General features: G+C 43.0%; 1 protein-coding gene across 7 annotated transcripts in view; it reads left to right on the top strand.

Moving 5' to 3' along the window:
* The window catches only part of SYNRG (synergin gamma), a 62,277-nt gene that overhangs the window by 14,738 nt on the left and 30,169 nt on the right, over window positions 1-17,370 (top strand). For 4 of the 7 annotated variants that reach the window (XM_066635164.1, XM_066635163.1, XM_066635165.1 and 1 more), the window contains exons 7-14: window positions 401-691; window positions 1,846-2,079; window positions 3,331-3,408; window positions 6,123-6,319; window positions 6,888-7,136; window positions 11,137-11,273; window positions 13,169-13,287; window positions 15,956-16,018. In XM_066635164.1, coding sequence (XP_066491261.1) covers window positions 401-691; window positions 1,846-2,079; window positions 3,331-3,408; window positions 6,123-6,319; window positions 6,888-7,136; window positions 11,137-11,273; window positions 13,169-13,287; window positions 15,956-16,018 — 1,368 coding nt within the window. The remainder of the gene's footprint in view (window positions 1-400; window positions 692-1,845; window positions 2,080-3,330; window positions 3,409-6,122; window positions 6,320-6,887; window positions 7,137-11,136; window positions 11,274-13,168; window positions 13,288-15,955; window positions 16,019-17,370) is intronic. The other 3 variants (XM_066635170.1, XM_066635169.1, XM_066635167.1) reach the window with 2 other exon arrangements.

Here is a 17,370-nt window from a genome sequence, read left to right as displayed (position 1 = left end):
TGTTGTTTGCAGCTAATGAGTTCCTAAGTGAGAAAAATATGCTTATTTCTTGTTATGACCTGTTTAATGATAACACTTCTGTCCCCTAGCAGGCATCATGAAAGCTGTTTGACCTGCTGTATGAAACTAGTTTGACAACCCTGTTCTAAGAGAGAGGCCATAAATAACATGCAAACCCTGTACAGCGGTCCTCGGTACAACAGAGTTTAAAGAACTGCTGCTCTATCGTACCAAACCAAACTATCTGTAACAAAGTAGCATAATAGCAAACATATTTTACCTCCATTGGGAATTGCCACTTCTCACTTTTCTTAGCAAAAAGAGGTTTACTGGTTTTTTCCTTTTCCTCACTGGTTTCCATTATGTGTGTATGTTTGTATGTGTTCATTCCATTTTGCAGATCATCCCACACCTTCCCATTCTACTGTGTCTGTCTCCCAACCCCCTGCCTTTCTTGACGACGACGAATTTAGTGACTTTATTCAAGGGCCTGTTGAACCCCCGACATTCGTGCCTCCAACCTCTTTTCAGTCTTGCCATCCTTCTCATGCTGGGCAACGCCTCTCAGAGAAGGCTGTGGCCCAGCGTCATCCTCCTGTCCAGATTCCAGTGTCTTCCATCCTTCATGGTTCCATTGGGCAGGTTCCTTATTTCTCTACTCCTCCAGCTTCACAAAACACTCAGGAAACAGGTAACATACCATATTTTTGGTGCCAGAATGGGGCACATCAGTCCTGAATGTGGGACCATAACCCCCAGCTTAATAAATGTCTTCCAATCAAAAACTGTGGGGTGGAGGGGTGGGTAAAAAAATTAAGATTTTAATAAAATTCTGCTCATTTGTGTGGTGTGAGAAAATGACATCGGATCTGTTTGGTACTGGGGTCAGATGAGGAAGGGAAAGGAACGCGGAAATCATGGGAAACCTGGCCATGATGGAAATACGGCTATGAAATAAGGAACTGACTCTTCATGCCCTGGATATTTACAAGAGTAATGCTCCCAGCCATGGCTGAGATATCAGGAGCTGCTCTTGTATCCGCGTGCTCTTCCCTTTCCCAGCCCATTTCTCTTTCCCTTTCTACACATACACACAAGCATCCCCTGTTGGCTTTAACCATGGTTAAGTATTATACCAATGCTGACATTAACTACAGTAAGGCAAACTGGGGTTTGTTAACCAAATCTTTCTTTCAAACCATGTTTGTGGAGGGTTAGCATTAACCAGGCATCCATAAATTATCTCATCTGGAATGAGTGACTCGAGTCCCCTGGTGAGTAAGTCATTTGGCATCACACATTCCCGTTTCTTGGAGGTCCTGTTTTTGCTCCTGTTCCTGAGAAAAGAAATGGTAGGAGTTTCTTCCAAGCAACGGGAGATTCTCACTGCTTCTTCACTTTCTTCCTTACGCCAGAACTTATGAAAGAAGATTCATACCCCTCAAGCCCGCTGAATGTGTCAGAGGACTTAATGGAAAGGAATCAAGGGGGTGGGTTGGTGATGACCACAAATAATGGCTGGCTAGTAAGCCAAGCCAGTATTTCTGTATACCTAGTGTATACAGATAGTTAACTTGCCAACATGACTCTTAGCTACTCTTAAGGCTCAGACAGGCAGAGGGGAACGAAGGAGACAGACTGTAGTGTTGCAGCCTGCTTCCAGACTCTAAAGCGTGGTTAATTGTTTTAAGAGTATTACATTTGCACTAGCCATGTGTGCATGTAGCTGTTGGTGTATCAATAAGCATGCACAATGACATGTCTCTCTTCCTGTAGGGTTATGACATGGAGAGACATCAAAGCAGTTGAACCAAGTGCAAATAATGCCTGCTTCTGTTTGTCTAGGCCCTTCCTTGGAAGAGAAGCCCTTGCCATCTTGCAGGCTGAGCAAGTTTGAGCAGACTCATATCAAACCTAAAGCACCTGAAGTTGAGCTCAGTGCTGCGACCCCAGCTGTAACCTGGACAGGTTTTGGGTTAATGGCCAATAATAGGGAGCCACTTGGGGCAATTGCAAATGGCACCCCCAGTCCAGAGGCAAACAAGGCTTCAGAACAAAACCAGTCAGTGGAAGAGTGTGGTGAGCAAACTGTACCTTTGCCAAAAGCATCTGCTCAACTACTGCTTGAACATTGCTAACCCCTTAACATGAATGCTGGGCAATTTTGCTCCGGATCCCTGCTTGAGTAACAACAGCTAAAGCTGTTCTCCTGTCTTGCACTTAACACCAGCAAGATCTTGCTCTGACTTTCACTTTTTGATTGTGACCTTAAATGGTAAAAATCTAACAATTGTTTTGAATAAAATCAATCATGTTTACGTGAGAACTTGTCTTATTTTCAGCAAATCATTGTTCCAGACAATGCATGCGCTCTCTCAAATCTTGTTATCGTTTTTGTTAACCTTGGGGGATGGGGAGAATGGATATTCAGCCTTCTGAAAGGAAAATGTGCATATATATACAATTGATTATAAGTTGATCGTTTCTCCTCAATTCATCTCCAGAAGATGTACTTCCCACAAATTATTATTAACAGTATTATTAACAAAGCATAATTAAATCATAGAACTCATTTCTGCAAAACACAGGGGCCAAAATATGTTCGTGGTGGAGTTTGCAGTGGGGCATAAGAAACTATATCCTTCCTTAAGTCTTTAGCTGTTCAGTAATAAAGCACAATTTACGGTACTAGTGGAGCACATCACTGATGCTTTATGAGACTGTTGGCTATCTTAAAATGAACAAATGAGTTTATTTGTCACGCAGTGAGTATACTAGAGTTTTCCCCCTTGTAGTAGCTGTTGCCTTCATTTCTAAAACCTCTTCTGTTTTTATTCCCACCAGAAAGTGGTTGAAAAGCTCAACACTGATATCAAAAATGGTAATCTGAAGCCATCGAGAGGCTCTGAGGACCAGGGTGTGAGGTTTCACTAGACAGACTATCTCTGTTCCTCTGCTAGCAAACTGTTCTGAGCTAGAAATGGCAAGAGAAAGCCATAGCTTTTACTATGAGCAATTTATTATTAAAAGGATGACTAGCTGAACTCCTGCATTTGATTAATTGACCAGCCTTTCTGGAAATTAGACCCAAGAACTCCTTCCTGATAGATATGGCAGGCTGTATGTTCTTGGAGTGTTTGGACCTGTGACTAGTATTGAAGAGGGCAGAAGTCTTTTCATAAAGTTGTATATGTCTATTTCTTTTGAACCAGGCACATACAGGTTTCCCAGGCTACTTATAGCTAGCTAATTCCATCTTTGAAATGGGATGATGCAAATGTTTCAGAGGAATCATTTCCTAAGCATGGTTTCTTATTTGTTTTTCTTAAGGTGTTGGAGTATTTCCTTCACAGGATCCAATCCAACAACTGATGCCTCCATGGATCTACAATGATAGCTTAGTTCCAGGTATTATTGTTATGAATCATTTTTTAAGTGCCTAGAGTTTTCCAGACACTGTAGAAAGATTAAAGTACAACATAAGCTCTTCCCGCAGGCTCACACTCGAAAAGACACTATATAAGGGGATAAAAGGGTTTGGGGAGGGAGGAGTAAAACAAGGCAATTCTAGTCCCAGCACTTTCAAGTTGCATCTGACCCAGGAGACAGTGTAGGGGTCGTAGCTCAGTGGCAGGGAACCTGCTTTGTGTACAGAAGGTTCTAGCCTCAATTTCCAGGTAGGATAGATGTTAAAATTTATTTATCTGGGGTAGATGGTAAAATTTGTTTCTAAAATCCTGGATAGCTGTTGCCAGTCTGTGTTGGCACTACTGATCTAGATGGGCCAGTGGTCTGACTCGGTATAAAGCAGCTTTCTGTGTTAGGTTCTGGGAAAACTAAGTAGTGGTTGGTCCCAGTCAGGCCAGTGGAGGGGTCCCTGCTGTTTTGTCTCTTCCTATTGCGAGATAAAATGACTGGTAATGGAATCTGGGGAAAGTAGAGCTCAGTGGCAGGTGTGCTGATGGAGTGCACCTTTCCCTCTGGTGCTGTCAGGTGAGATGGCTGTTGATGGAGGCAGACTGGGACAGGAGCCCAATAACAGTTCAATGATGGTAGTGCACCTCCCTAGAAATTGTCATATGACAGTTGTCATATCAGTAATTTGGGAACATATCTCCCTTTCTGGATTCCTTGTAATTGAACCAGCTTGTTTCTTAAGGTTTCCTGCCTTTGCACATGTTGGAGACATGGCAGACGGAGAGTGCTGTGATAAATATTGATTAGGCAGTTCAAAATTTTAAACTGGGTCCTACTGCTAAGGATGTCCCTTTACAAGAAATGAAAGAACAAAAGCCATTTCTTCAGAAGTGTGTAGTGAAGTGTATCAAAGGGAATGAGTTCCCTGTCGGATTCTACCCATGCTCCAACTGCTGTCAGGCTTAAAGTAGAAAGGCACCCCCTGTTTAGCACAGTCCCAGTGTGCTTCTGTCCAAGTTCAAAGTGCCTGTCTATAATGCAAATTCTTGTGTGCTGGCATCAAGGAGAACTGGCACAAGTCTTGAATAAGAAACCAAGAATGTCTTGTACTACTAATATTTGATTGGACTTGTATTTCACTTTAGTTTCCCGACACAATTCCCCGTTAAGAGGACGTCTGTTGTAACTCAGTGTGTTTGCATGTATGTGGTATGTTTTAAAACAGGAAAAGGTCAACAGAGCATGCTCAATGCTCCCAAAGAGCCATGGAATGTTGACAGTGTCACTGTGGTTTTTAATATCCCTCAAGTAACAGTCAGGAGTGGGGGCAATGAAAGGATTTAGCTTGCATGAGTCTTTAATGGCTTATAGTAGTCATTGGGGAGATGCAACATTTTTTTGTGTGTGTAAGTCTGTTATTCTTTTTAACTTTAACTAAATTTTTGTTCAGGTAACCCACAGTAAGGGGCAAGAACAGCAAAATGGTTTGAGTAAATTATGCCACTCAGCAGTGCCTGTGACACTTAAGCTGGGGAGAGACAATGGCTTTCCCCCCAGAAGGTAGAAGGCAGAATGCTGTGCACACACCCTACAAGCGGGATGGTGTGTTTGCTCATCCCAGACCTGTCTCATGTATTAGGTTATCATATTGTTTCAAAGATCTGCAAAAGAGTCCTGTGACATCTTAAAGCAACCATTTTCAGCCACTGTATCGTGGCACACTGGTGTGCCTCAAGTGGTCCACAGGTGTGCCACAGGAATTTGGGGGAAGGTCATTTATTAATAGGGCCAATGGGAGATGTTAGCCCCCCACTGACAGCATGGTGTGCCTTATCAATTGTCAAAAACCTGATGGTGTGCCTTGACCTTTTTAGTGCCTTGTTAGTGTGCTGTGAGATGAAAAAGGTTGAAAGTCATTGCTTTAGAGACTACTAGCTTTGTTCTGGTATAAGCTTTTGTGGGCTAGAACTTAGTCCACATCATCAAAAGCGTGGAGTGTTATCCTCTATTGGCCAATACATATAGAAAGAGGCAAACATGTCAAGAAAATGAGGCAATCCAAAAGACCTGGAAGTGCAAGAGTTACAGTTGATATCCTGTTGCTGTGCTGCGCAATTCAGATGTTACAAGATATCCACTGCAGTCATTAACAATAGAACACCAATGTGGTAAATCACTAATTTGTAACTACACCTCTAAAGAGACACACATTGAAAGTGAACTTTTTGCTTTCTTCTGCCCAGACCTTGTCACCTGCCACAGGCTGGGTGTGTTTTTTGAGAGGTTATACCTTTTGGGTAGTAGGCCCAGCCTGCCTGAAAAATTCCCCATTTATTTTCCCTTCTTTGCAGCCTGTCAGCCAACCATACCAATAAATCCACTAGCCACACCTCTCAGCCTTTCCCACCTTCAGAGTTTGCCTACAGAAGGCAACACCAAATAGGGAGGTATCCTTCCTGAGGAGTTCTGTTTCGCAATATGGCTTGTACTTGAGAGGTGTAGGCAGCTAACTCAGACCCATGTTGCATCCCAGTGGGCTCTCCTGCCTCTGTTATTTTCATTGGAATCTCTGTACAGTCAGAACAGATTGTCAGAACAGATTGTTATTTCCTGCTGACGCACTTATCCTCTGAACAGAAAGCAAGACAATAGTTTCCAAGCACATGGTGTTCAGCCTTCTCAACCAACCACTTTTTTTTTTCTAGATCTATACAAGAAAATTTTGGAAACCACCGTAACACCTACTGGGATAGACACAGGCAAACTGTATCCTATTCTGATGTCGTCTGCACTTCCCAGAGAGACTCTTGGACAAATATGGGCCTTAGCAAATCGCACCACACCTGGAAAGCTGACAAAAGAAGAACTATACACTGTTCTGGCTATGATTGCAGTAACTCAGGTAGGAGCGTCTTAACATAAGAACAGCCCCACTGGATCAGGCCATAGGCCCATCTAGTCCAGCTTCCTGTATCTCACAGCGGCCACCAAATGCCCCAGGGAGCACACCAGATAACAAGAGACCTCATCCTGGTGCCCTCCCTTGCATCTGGCAATAGAATGTTATTAGAATAACATTCTTTATTATTCTTTATAATAATATTTATTTATTCTTTATTATTCTTTATTCTTTATTATTCTTTATTCTTTATTATTTTTATTATTTATTTATTATTATTTATTATTTATTTATTCTTTATTATTTATTCTTTATTATACGTTCTTTGTTATTAGAATAGAATAATGGTCTTAGAATGTTGAGGTAGTGCTCGTGGGGAGAGAGCAGTTCTTACCTCTGCTTCTGCTGTTTGTTCACAGAATATTGCATGTGAATGCTTATTTCAAGGGTCGAACCAGATTACTAGGATTCTTCCATAGATGATGGAGGCCTGATGTAGGCTGCTACAAATCTGTGTTGCAATTGGATAAAGTCCGGTTTGAAAACGCACCTGTCTCTTTCATCCCTGCAGAGAGGAGTTCCAGCAATGAACGTGGATGTTTTAAACCAGTTTCCATCTGCCCCGATTCCTACATTAAGTGGACTCCCCATGTCAATCCCTGTCACAGTGAGCCAACAGCCAATGATGTCTGCTGGGCCTCCGGTTTCTATGCCTCTTAGCATAGGGCCAACAGTCATGGGGATCAGCATGGCCGCACCCTTGGGTGGAGCTGCCCCACAGGCTTCTGGCAGTTTCATTCATGCTTATTCTGCAAATCAGGTTAGTGCTGGGTAGACTTGGTAATAATCTGGCACTCTCCTTGAAGCAAGGTCAGGGCAGCTTGTCCTTATTAGCTACTTCTAAACAATGCAACTGAAGTATTTTAGACTGTGTCTAGTTCAAAAGCCTGCTGAGTCTGTAGCTAACTGTGGAAGTGCTTTCTGCAGTCTCTCTGCTCCAAAAGTAGTCCTGCAAGAGCTGGGTATTTAATTCCATTGATACTCTTGTTCCTCCTCATCTACTTGTTTTGAATTGTGCAGCATAGCTAGATACCACAGGCACACGCCTATATGTCGACCCCACAGATAAGTCAAGGGCAGGTTTTGAGCCAACAATCATGGGATTTTCTATGACCCTCGGATAAGTTGGGGGTTAAACTTAGGGGGGTGTCTGACTATAGTTCTGTCTGATTTTACCCGAGGCCAGATCCTGAAAAATAACCTACCACTAATTGTTACCTAAGAACTGTAGTCTCTAATTTATTAAAAACATAGTAAAAGATCATGATACATTTTTATTCTTTTTAAAATTCTGGTCTTCACCACCTTTTTGTAAACACTATCAGAGTAAGTGCACTGTAAACTTACATACCAGTAAAACAGTGGTTCCCAACCTGGTACTCACGTACTCCCAGGGACACTCAACAGGACCTGTATATATTGTATTGGCAACCTTCAGTCTCGAAAGACTATGGTATCACGCTCTGAAAGGTGGTTCTGGCACAGCGTCTAGTGTGGCTGAAAAGGCCAATCCGGGAGTGACAATCCCTTCCACACCTGGAGCAAGTGCAGTCTGTCCCTGGTCTGTCTCCCTGGCTATGGGCCTTCCTTCTTTGCCTCTTAGCCTCAGACTGTTGGTCAAGTGTCTCTTCAAACTGGGAAAGGCCAAGCTGCACAGCCTGCCTCCAAGCGGACCGCTCAGAGGCCAGGGTTTCCCACTTGTTGAGGTCCATCCCTAAGGCCTTCAGATCCCTCTTGCAAATGTCCTTGTATCACAGCTGTGGTCTACCTGTAGGGCGCTTTCCTTGCACGAGTTCTCCATAGAGGAGATCCTTTGGGATCCGGCCATCATCCATTCTCACGACATGACCGAGCCAACGCAGGCGTCTCTGTTTCAGCAGTGCATACATGCTAGGGATTTCAGCATGTTCCAGGACTGTGTTGTTAGGAACTTTGTCCTCCCAGGTGATGCTGAGAATGCGCCGGAGGCAGCGCATGTGGAAAGCATTCAGTTTCCTCTCCTGTTGTGAGCGGAGAGTCCATGACTCGCTGCAGTACAGAAGTGTACTCAGGACGCAAGCTCTGTAGGCCTGGATCTTGGTATGTTCTGTCAGCTTCTTGTTAAACCAGACTCTCTTTGTGAGTCTGGAAAATGTGGTAGCTGCTTTACCGATGCATTTGTTTAGCTCAGTATCGAGAGAAAGAGTGTTGGAGATCTGTAGGGGACCTGTAGGGGTACTTGAAAAAGAATGGCAGAAAAAGGCAGGCCGTGCTCCAGAATGCCTTGCAAGGCAGGAATGCCTTGCAAGGACTAGCAAGGCAGGAAGGGAGGTAGCTAGTTGGCTGTGAAAGCCCCACCAATAGCTAGTTTTTGGTCATCAATTCATGTACGAACCAGTGATCGAAAACCAGCACAGTAAAAAAGCTGAAACATAATATGAAAAGTGATCAATCAGCCAGAATTTCTCAGCACACTTCTGGTGCAAAACAGTGCAAAAGCAGAGTCTTCTGTTCCTCAAACAGATAAAAAGAGAAAATGCTGTGATGAATACATGAAGTCTGGGTTTTCATAGAGAGGAGATGAGGGCTTGTATTATTACAAACATTTTGGTAATATGAAGGGAACAATTTATGGAAATGGGCTGCCAAGGGACAGGCAAGTGAAAAAGGTTGGGAGCCACTGCAGGAGATCCATGAATCAAATCCACCTTTAAGTTGTCTGGTTTGTTAAGCCAGAAGCTCTACATACAACCCATAACACATAACTGAGAGTGTGCAATTCAATTCACAGCAGAGAGATGAGATATTTGCAATCCTTTTTACTCAGAAGTAGACCCACTGCTTTCCATGGGTGTTACTCTTAAGTAATGGTGCACTGAATTGTAGCCTGGGAAGGAGGGTCCCATCCTGGTGTTTCAAAAAACAGACCTGCTTTGCAAGCATTTGCCAAGCAGAACCAGGCTGCAGCAGAAGGAAGGAGAATAAAAGGTTAACTTTGACTGGAATGTGCCTGGAAAGTAACTATAGGAACTAAGGAGGTGCCTGCCTGAGCTGAGCAACAGCTCAGCTGAGAAACAAACTGTTCAGAGTTGAAAGGCTCTGCCCTCTTATTGACCTGGAGATAAGGCGAAGTGATAATTGGAGCTTGATTACTTGGCAAAAATTTCAAGTACTATACATGAGTATCTACAGTAATCTTAAAGTGTACAGTGTGAAAAACTCTGCAACTGGGCATGGCAGTTTGTTTGCCAATTCAGACTGTTTGTCAGGGCCCTTAGAAAAAACAAAGGCCCTATTCAGGCATTATGTCTGAATGTGTATGGGGTGGGGTGGGCAAACATCCCTTGTCCTCAAGCCTTCCCATGTTGGTTATCTGTTTGCCGGGGGCAGCGGCAACCACAGACGTCGGTTCATCCATGTGGTATCAAACACCGTACCATTCCTTCCCCAAAATTGCACTACTCCAAGGACCCCTCCCCATATTTGGTGCTGCCCTCTGCAGACAAATTCTGAATGTGGGAAAGGCTGAGAAATGTGACTGATTTATTGGTTAGCTGAAACACTCCAGTTTTTTGTCTTTGTGTTCAGTGAATCCAGGGAGAGTAACACCTGAATAAGGAGAAAATGGATAATTAGTGTCCTGTGAGACCTTTAATATAGTACCCATACAGAAGTTGTCCACTGTCTTTGCATGAGTTGCTGTTCTGACTCTGTCTCCACCCAGGATGAGTCATTCTGCTATTTGTCTGTATTGGGTCTATCTAGATCAGGGGTGCTCAATAGGTGGATCGTGATCTACCGGTAGATCGCGAGGCAAAATGAGTAGATCCTGGAGCCCTGTCTCTCCAAACTGTTAATATGTCCGTTTCGTCTAGTGACTAGACAAAACTGACATATTTAGCTAAACTGACACTGAAACTGACACTTTAGCTGCTCTTCAGGCATGCAGCAACAAAACTGATGAAACTGACTAGACTCCAGCAGGGGCTCCATACATTAAAGGGGGTGTCTGTCAGACGCTTCCTTCCCCCCTGGTAGATCTCCGGGCCTTGCTGGGTTTCAAAGTAGCTCTCGAGCCAAAAAAAGTGTGAGCACCCCTGATCTAGATAATTCTGTCAAGGCACATGATGAAAGGACTTGCTCTCAGAAGATGCTGCCCATTTAACTAACAGAGATGTAGTGCTCTGAGCTTGTCTCTTTTGAATAAGAATGCAGGTGGGCCCTAACTGGAGTCATGCAGAAATTCAGCAGGTTGCCACTTCTGAAGGCAGACAATTATTTTACCTACAGAGTTCTCTCAAACAGTGACTCAGGCAGTGGTACCACGGGTGGTACTTGAGGTGGTGCCCAGTGGTACTTGCAGGACCCCACACCCCTGCCGCCTAGCAGTAAGATCAGCTAAGCAATGCGACAGGCAGCAGTAGGAAGTTTGGTGGGCAAAGCTCCAGCGTGTGCTTTTTGCATGCTCGAAAATGCTCTCCCGTCTTCCGGGAGCCTCTTACCAGTGTTTGTGAAATCACGTCTGGCCTCCCAATTTAGAAGTAACTGGTGATCGCATCATCATCAGTTACTTCCAATAGGTGGCGCATATGAAGTGGTATGGCAGGGGCCAACCTTGAGAAATGGTGCTGTAAAAGTATATACTTGGTGTGTAGGAATTTCAGGTTTAATGCAGGAAAAAAGTAGGGCAGGAAGCCTACTCACTGTTGTATATTGCAAGGATTTAGCAAATTTTAACTGTACTTCCCTGAAAAAGAATCCTTTGCTCTTGTGTTATCTAGGCAACCAAACCAGATGATGATGACTTTCAGGATTTCCAAGATGCTTCTAAGTCAGGGGGGCTTGATGATACTTTTAGTGATTTCCAAGGGGAGGTGCCTGGATCCACCAAGACAACCCTTGTGCAACAGCAGAGCAGGTAGAGAATCTTAAGTAGTAACTTTCATTTTAGAGGTGGTATGGTGAGGTGTTTAAAAATCTCCCATTCAGGAGATACAGCAGCAGTTAACATACCCAAATAAAGCTGCACCACTCTAGAGCAGAATCAGTTGTGTTTTAGATCAGTAATTCACAAACTCTGTGGTTAGGCACATAGTTGTGTCTGCAAAATCATTGAGCTAACGTGCTGTGAATTAAAAAAAAAAATCGAACAGTGGTTCTCAAACCTTTTAGCATCTAAACCCACTTTTAGAATGATAATCTGTCATGACCCACGAAAGAGATGCCATTAACCCAGAAGTGATGTCTTGACCAGAAGTGACATCATCAAGCAGGAAAATTTTTAACATCCCCCATACAACAAAATCGAATCAATCTTCTAAGTAAGTAAATTAAAAGTTTGCAATAACTTGTATAAGTTTAAAAATTTATTTAAAATAAAGAACCACCCTCCTAACCCTCCCAAAGTAGTTGCTGATCTGTTAAAAAAAATCCCCAAACATCCCAAAGGCTGCAATCCTATCCCCACTTAGCCAAGAGTAAACACCATTGATGATCATTGCTTAAAGCATATACATGCTTTGAGCGTGTTTTATACATGCCTGTTAAAAAAAACCGGTCTGTATCACTTTCCCAAATGCAGCCTCTTACCATGGCAGCATCAAATCTATTGAAATGAATGGGACCAACTTGAAATTGGCTCACGACCCACCTAGTAGTTCCCGACCCACAGTTTGAGAAATGCTGGATTAAATGAAGGAATGAAATACTCCTGTGAATTCAAGAATATTAACTTACAGTGTAGGTCACCAACTGAAGTCTCTACATTATTGGATTAAATATTGTTGCTGGCAGGGATCCATTCAGGGACTTTGGCTGACTCAGCAGCTGGCCAAAAATTGTGCTCATCACTGACTTTGCTCCTTCCCTGAGAGAGAGGGACTTGATTGTGATTTCATGCTGGTCTAGATATACACTGGATGAAGGTGAACTGACTCAGCAGAAGGCAGCTTAATACATTCATTACCTGGAAGAATGGGGAAGCACAAGGCACTTGGGTGTTCACTGCTTACTACTTTGAAGGCACCTGCAATTCCATAAAACATAGTCCATGCTCACAGGTGCAAAAATATGCACAGCCAACCAGACTTTCTAGGAGTCAGCCTTGAGGGAGTGTGTAGAGGGTTCCTTTTCTAGTAGTAGAACAGGAAATTGTGGGACTGAGCTTGTGTAAAAAAAAGGTTCCATTGAAAACAGAATACTTTTTAAAAAATTGTGTTGGAGGTATGATAAGGAGAGTTATGTGAAAGGATAGAAGAGGTGGTGGCAGCTGGGTTCGACACACAGCTTCACACCTGAAGAGTAGAAAATAAGGTAGTTTCCTTCCTCCATCAGCAACTCAAGTGCCAGTCATGACTGGGTGCCTGCATTTGTGTTCATATTGCACAGTGAGTGGGATCCATTCCTTTCTTTTTTCAGAACAAATTTTAACTTGCAGCATAAGAACAGGATGATAACTCAGAGCAGAATGCATGTAGGTGTTGCTTATCTCTCCACCTTAATCCATTAGCCTTAAAATATCTTCAGGAAGCATTGTGGCATAAATGTTGGGAGCAAACACGCACACGTGTGTTTGGTTTTGTTCTCTTTGGTATATGTCTGAAACACCTCTATCCCATGTTCTGCCATGAACAAAGATGCGTTCTCTTGTTGGCAGAGACTGACATTATGTCAATCTCTCCAAGATCATTTTTTGGCCATGTTTACCCTAGTACAAGACTCAGGAGTTCCTATTCTAGTGACTGCCCCCATTTACAAATTTCATGTGTGGGAATTCAGAATTTTGTGCTAACCTGCTTCTCTTGTTTTATTTAGTTCTCCTTCCATGCTCATACCGCTTTCTGGCACAAAAATGCCATCTGCTGTGGATAAATATGCCGTCTTTAAAGGGATTGTTTCAGACAAGCCTGCTGAAGCCACATCTTCACTCGGAGGTAAAATGCCATTTGTCAGATACTCTTACTGTCCTCTTACTCGGTTTTATTTGGGAAAAGTGGACTTGACTGGACTACATTTTTGTGTGGATGGCTCCTTATTCAGTGAGGAGTGACAGCATGCCTTCTCTCCCTACCCACCATGCACCTGTCTTGCTTTTAAAACACCAATATCCTTGCAGGGGCATAACAACTGAAAAGGCATATTCCCAAATCCTGCCATCAACTCTGAATTATTAATTATGCATTCTGAACCTATGTGAATTCAGTCATGTGCATATGTGCCTCTTCAAATGATCTGTCCGCTATAAGAGCCCTGCTGGAGCAGATCAAGGGTCCGTCCATGTAGTCCAGCATCCTCTTTCATAGTTATCAGGCAGAGGCTTCTGGGGAGCCCACAAGCATCGCACAAAAGTTGTCATAGCCCCGTCTTTACTGTTTGTCTCCCAGCAACTGGCATTCATAGGACAACAACCTCTAATATGGAGGCCAGGTATTAGCCATGATAGCTAATATTTGTTAGAGGCAGGGTCATAGCTCGATCTGTCTGCTTTAAGGTCCTGCTTTAATTATCCTGCAGTGAAGCAGAGTCCAGTCACAGACATCCTGACCATATAAATACTAGCCCAGTGATACCTTTTAATGTTGGCTAACTGCTCCCACAAATTGTCTAGGCCAGGGGTGTCCAAACAATTTGGTAGGAGGGCCACATCATCTCTCTGACACTGTGTCAGGGGCCAGGGGAAAAAAGAATTAATTTACATTTTAAAATTTGAATAAGTTTACATAAATGAATTTATTAGAGATGGAACTTATATGAATGAATGAAGGTCTTGCAGTAGCTCAAGTCATATAAAAGTCCTTGCACAAAGCAAGGCCAGCCTTTCCTTTGCTGCTACTGCTGCATCACAGACATGAAACAGCAAGTAGTGGAGGGAGCCCTCATCCCACAGCTCAGGTGAGAGGTTGAACAGTCGTCCTCATGCTGAGAGCAGTTGCGTTGGGCCAGCATGAACTCCAGCAAAGTCTCTGGAAGACCAGAGGCTCATTGGAGACTGGGTGCTCCCCAAGGGCCTGATTGGGAGCCCCCGAGGGCTGCAAGTGGCCCCCGGGCCAGGGTTTGGGCACCCCTGGTCTAGGCTATAAGAGTAATGATGCTTCGTGTCCCTTTTAGTCTGTAAGCTGCTGTTGGTCCACAGTGCTACAGCTACAGTGTTGTCTGGGGTCATATTATGCTAGTTCTTTGTCAGCTGTGCTACCTACTGATTTGTTTCATGGCTGAATTTGAGCTGCTGGCTGTGAGCCTTAGGTTGCACTCCTATATGCACTTTCCATTGAACACAATGGGACTTCTGAGTAGAAATGTGTAGGGTTGTGTTATTAAAGCCCTACGACAGCGTCAGGCTAGGGTACTTCAGGGATTATCACTTGCAAGAGTTTTGCTTGACATTTGAGGTCCTTCTCATTATCCCTCTCCTGCTGGACTGGTGAGGACAAGAGAGTCCATTTTAGTTGTGATACCCAAATTGTGAAGTAGCCTTCTGTGGGGAGTGCATCTCACCCTTTTATTGCTCATGTTTTAAGTATGCACTAAAACTCTTTTTTTGTTATACTTTTTTTGTTTTATTAAATCAAATACAAAAAATTAAAAAGTAAAGATATTTACAAAAAAGTAAAGATATTGCATTATAACTCTTTTTGAGTCGCTATTTTTATCAGCTGCTACATGTTCAGTGCTGTTCTCTGTGTGCTGTATTCTAATGATTGCTTTGTTTTAACCTTTGTAAACCCAAGGCAGTTTATTTAATTTATATCCTTTCTTTCTATAATTATTTTACGTATGTCTTTAGCACCATCTTTCTGTCAATATTCATGTGTTTAGCAGCTTCAATAGCACTTTACATAGAGTGAAAGGAGTGATCCCTGCCCCAAGAGACTTACAATCTAGATATTGACACAAGGGAGGCAGCAAGAAGGAGGGAAGCAAAGTGGAGGCAATAGTAAAAAGGAGAATCCTGTGTGTTTGTGTCTCAGTCACATGTACTTAAGATTCATTACCCTAGGAGAGGGGTTCCCAGATTCTCAGGGACAGTTTGGGATGCTGTAAATGCTTGCAGGGGAGGGGCAGCGATGTGATGAAAAGTGTTTTTTTACTTACATGGGGGTCACTATAGCTGTCCAGAGGGTTCTTTGGGTTTGCAACCCTCTCTGAAAGTCTCCCCATGCCTCCAAACATCTGAACAGTGGAAAAAAACCACTTCCAGTTTTGCGATTAAAACTGGAAGTGGCTTTTTTCACTGTTTACAACAGTTTGGGGGTGCAGGAAGGCCCTCTGGAGAGCTATACTGACCCCCGGGTAAGAATTTAAAAACCCCTTTTGTCCCCAGCGGCACAACTGTGCTGACTGTGTTGCTGCTGTTGCCCTGCCCCTTAAGGGGGCAGCGACAGGTCGTGACGTCCCAGTGTGGAAATGTCTGCATGAGAGAATGGGAATTGAGGCATGGTACCAAAGCCTTTATGGAAAAGATGAACCTTAAGAAGGGAGGAAGCAGCATTATGGGTATTTCTGAGGCAGTTCTAAGTCTGCATTTGATAATGAACTTTACCCCAGTCTTTTTTCCTAGTTTAACAGCGTTCTAAATATTTGTTTAAATTGCATGCACAAAAGATTATGGAGACAAATACAGCGCTTTCCGAGAACTGGAGCAGCCACCTGAGAGTAAATCCTTGGGTAAGCATTCAAAATTTGTCTTATGTTGCATTCCTTTCACACTTCTCTGAGTTATTTTAGTACTCTTTGTAGATGAGTAAAATCTCATTGCCATGGATCCTATAGTCTTGCAGCGCTTTTGAAGTGTGCACACACTTTGGGCCGCTAGGATAGGAAGTGGCAGAGTCTGGTGAGGGGTGGGTGAATAAGGATGCATCAAGAGGCAATCCTATCAGTATTGTAATGTGGTGATAGATTTTTATACTGGCTTTATATTGGCTAAACTGTTCAGATCTTGGGGATTTGACAGGGAGAGATAAGGGGAAGGTAAGAGAGCTTATGTGAGGGCAGAAGATAACAGCATATGAAAGATGGAATGCTTCTTTGAAGACATTGCCTATGTGTTGCTTATGCATTATTCTAAACTAAGAATTTCAAATTGTGTTTATTTGTAGGCAATTTATGGAAGTTCTAAGTGATCTGCAAATTGATTCTGAAAACAGATCCAATTGCCTAATCTTTATTTAATCAGGAGACTCTCTTTAGTCACTGGGGCAGGGAGGAATCTGGAAGGGAAAGAGACAAAGCAGGATTACATGTGGAGAAAAGAGGAAAATATATGGCCAGATGCTACACAGACAATGTAGGCAGCTCACATTTTAAAATAGCCACCTATATATTCGGCTACAAACCTTTAGTCCTTGTTGAATGTACAGAGCACAACACCAAGAGATTGTACTTTGTTAATTGTAGTAATCATTGTGGGCTGTTAAAAGGAGAAGGCAGATTTTTGTGGTACATCAAATACTGTCTATGTGTTAGGATTTTATAGGTTAAACTAGCTCCCTGAATTTGTGTTCCTGCTGTTTCTGGCTTAAATACTTCCCACCATCATAAATAGCTGCTCCTAAAATGCCTGTCATATTTTTTGTTGACCCATGAAGGTGGTGGGAAACTGCCACACTAAAACCTAGCCCTTTTTAATTACTGTTTTATACTACTGCAATGAATGTAGTTCTTTTATAGCTATTTCCAGGAACATGAATTTGTTTAAGATTCCAGAAGACAGCTCTGTCATATTTTCTGGGAAAGATCTCATTTCCCAGGGCAAAAAGACTCAGGAGAATCCTGTGGCACCTTAAGACTAGCCTGTATACTGCAGCATGAATCTTGTTGGCCAGAGGAAGTGCATTATTAATCTCAGTTTCACAGTATACTCAACTGTAATGCCATCTTACCATGATCTCTATGTGATAAGTAGTAATGGAAGATGCTGCTGCATGTAGTTAGTGTCTTGGAGGCGAGTAATGATATTAGATGATTAAAGTCCAATAGGTACCTGATCTGGATGGAACACTTCCTAGGTCATAGGT

This window comes from Tiliqua scincoides, chromosome 8 (genome assembly GCF_035046505.1).
Source record: "Tiliqua scincoides isolate rTilSci1 chromosome 8, rTilSci1.hap2, whole genome shotgun sequence".
Taxonomy (NCBI): domain Eukaryota; kingdom Metazoa; phylum Chordata; class Lepidosauria; order Squamata; family Scincidae; genus Tiliqua; species Tiliqua scincoides.
The sequence above is the reverse complement of the archived record's forward strand: the minus strand, read 5'-3'. Positions and strand labels throughout refer to the sequence as shown.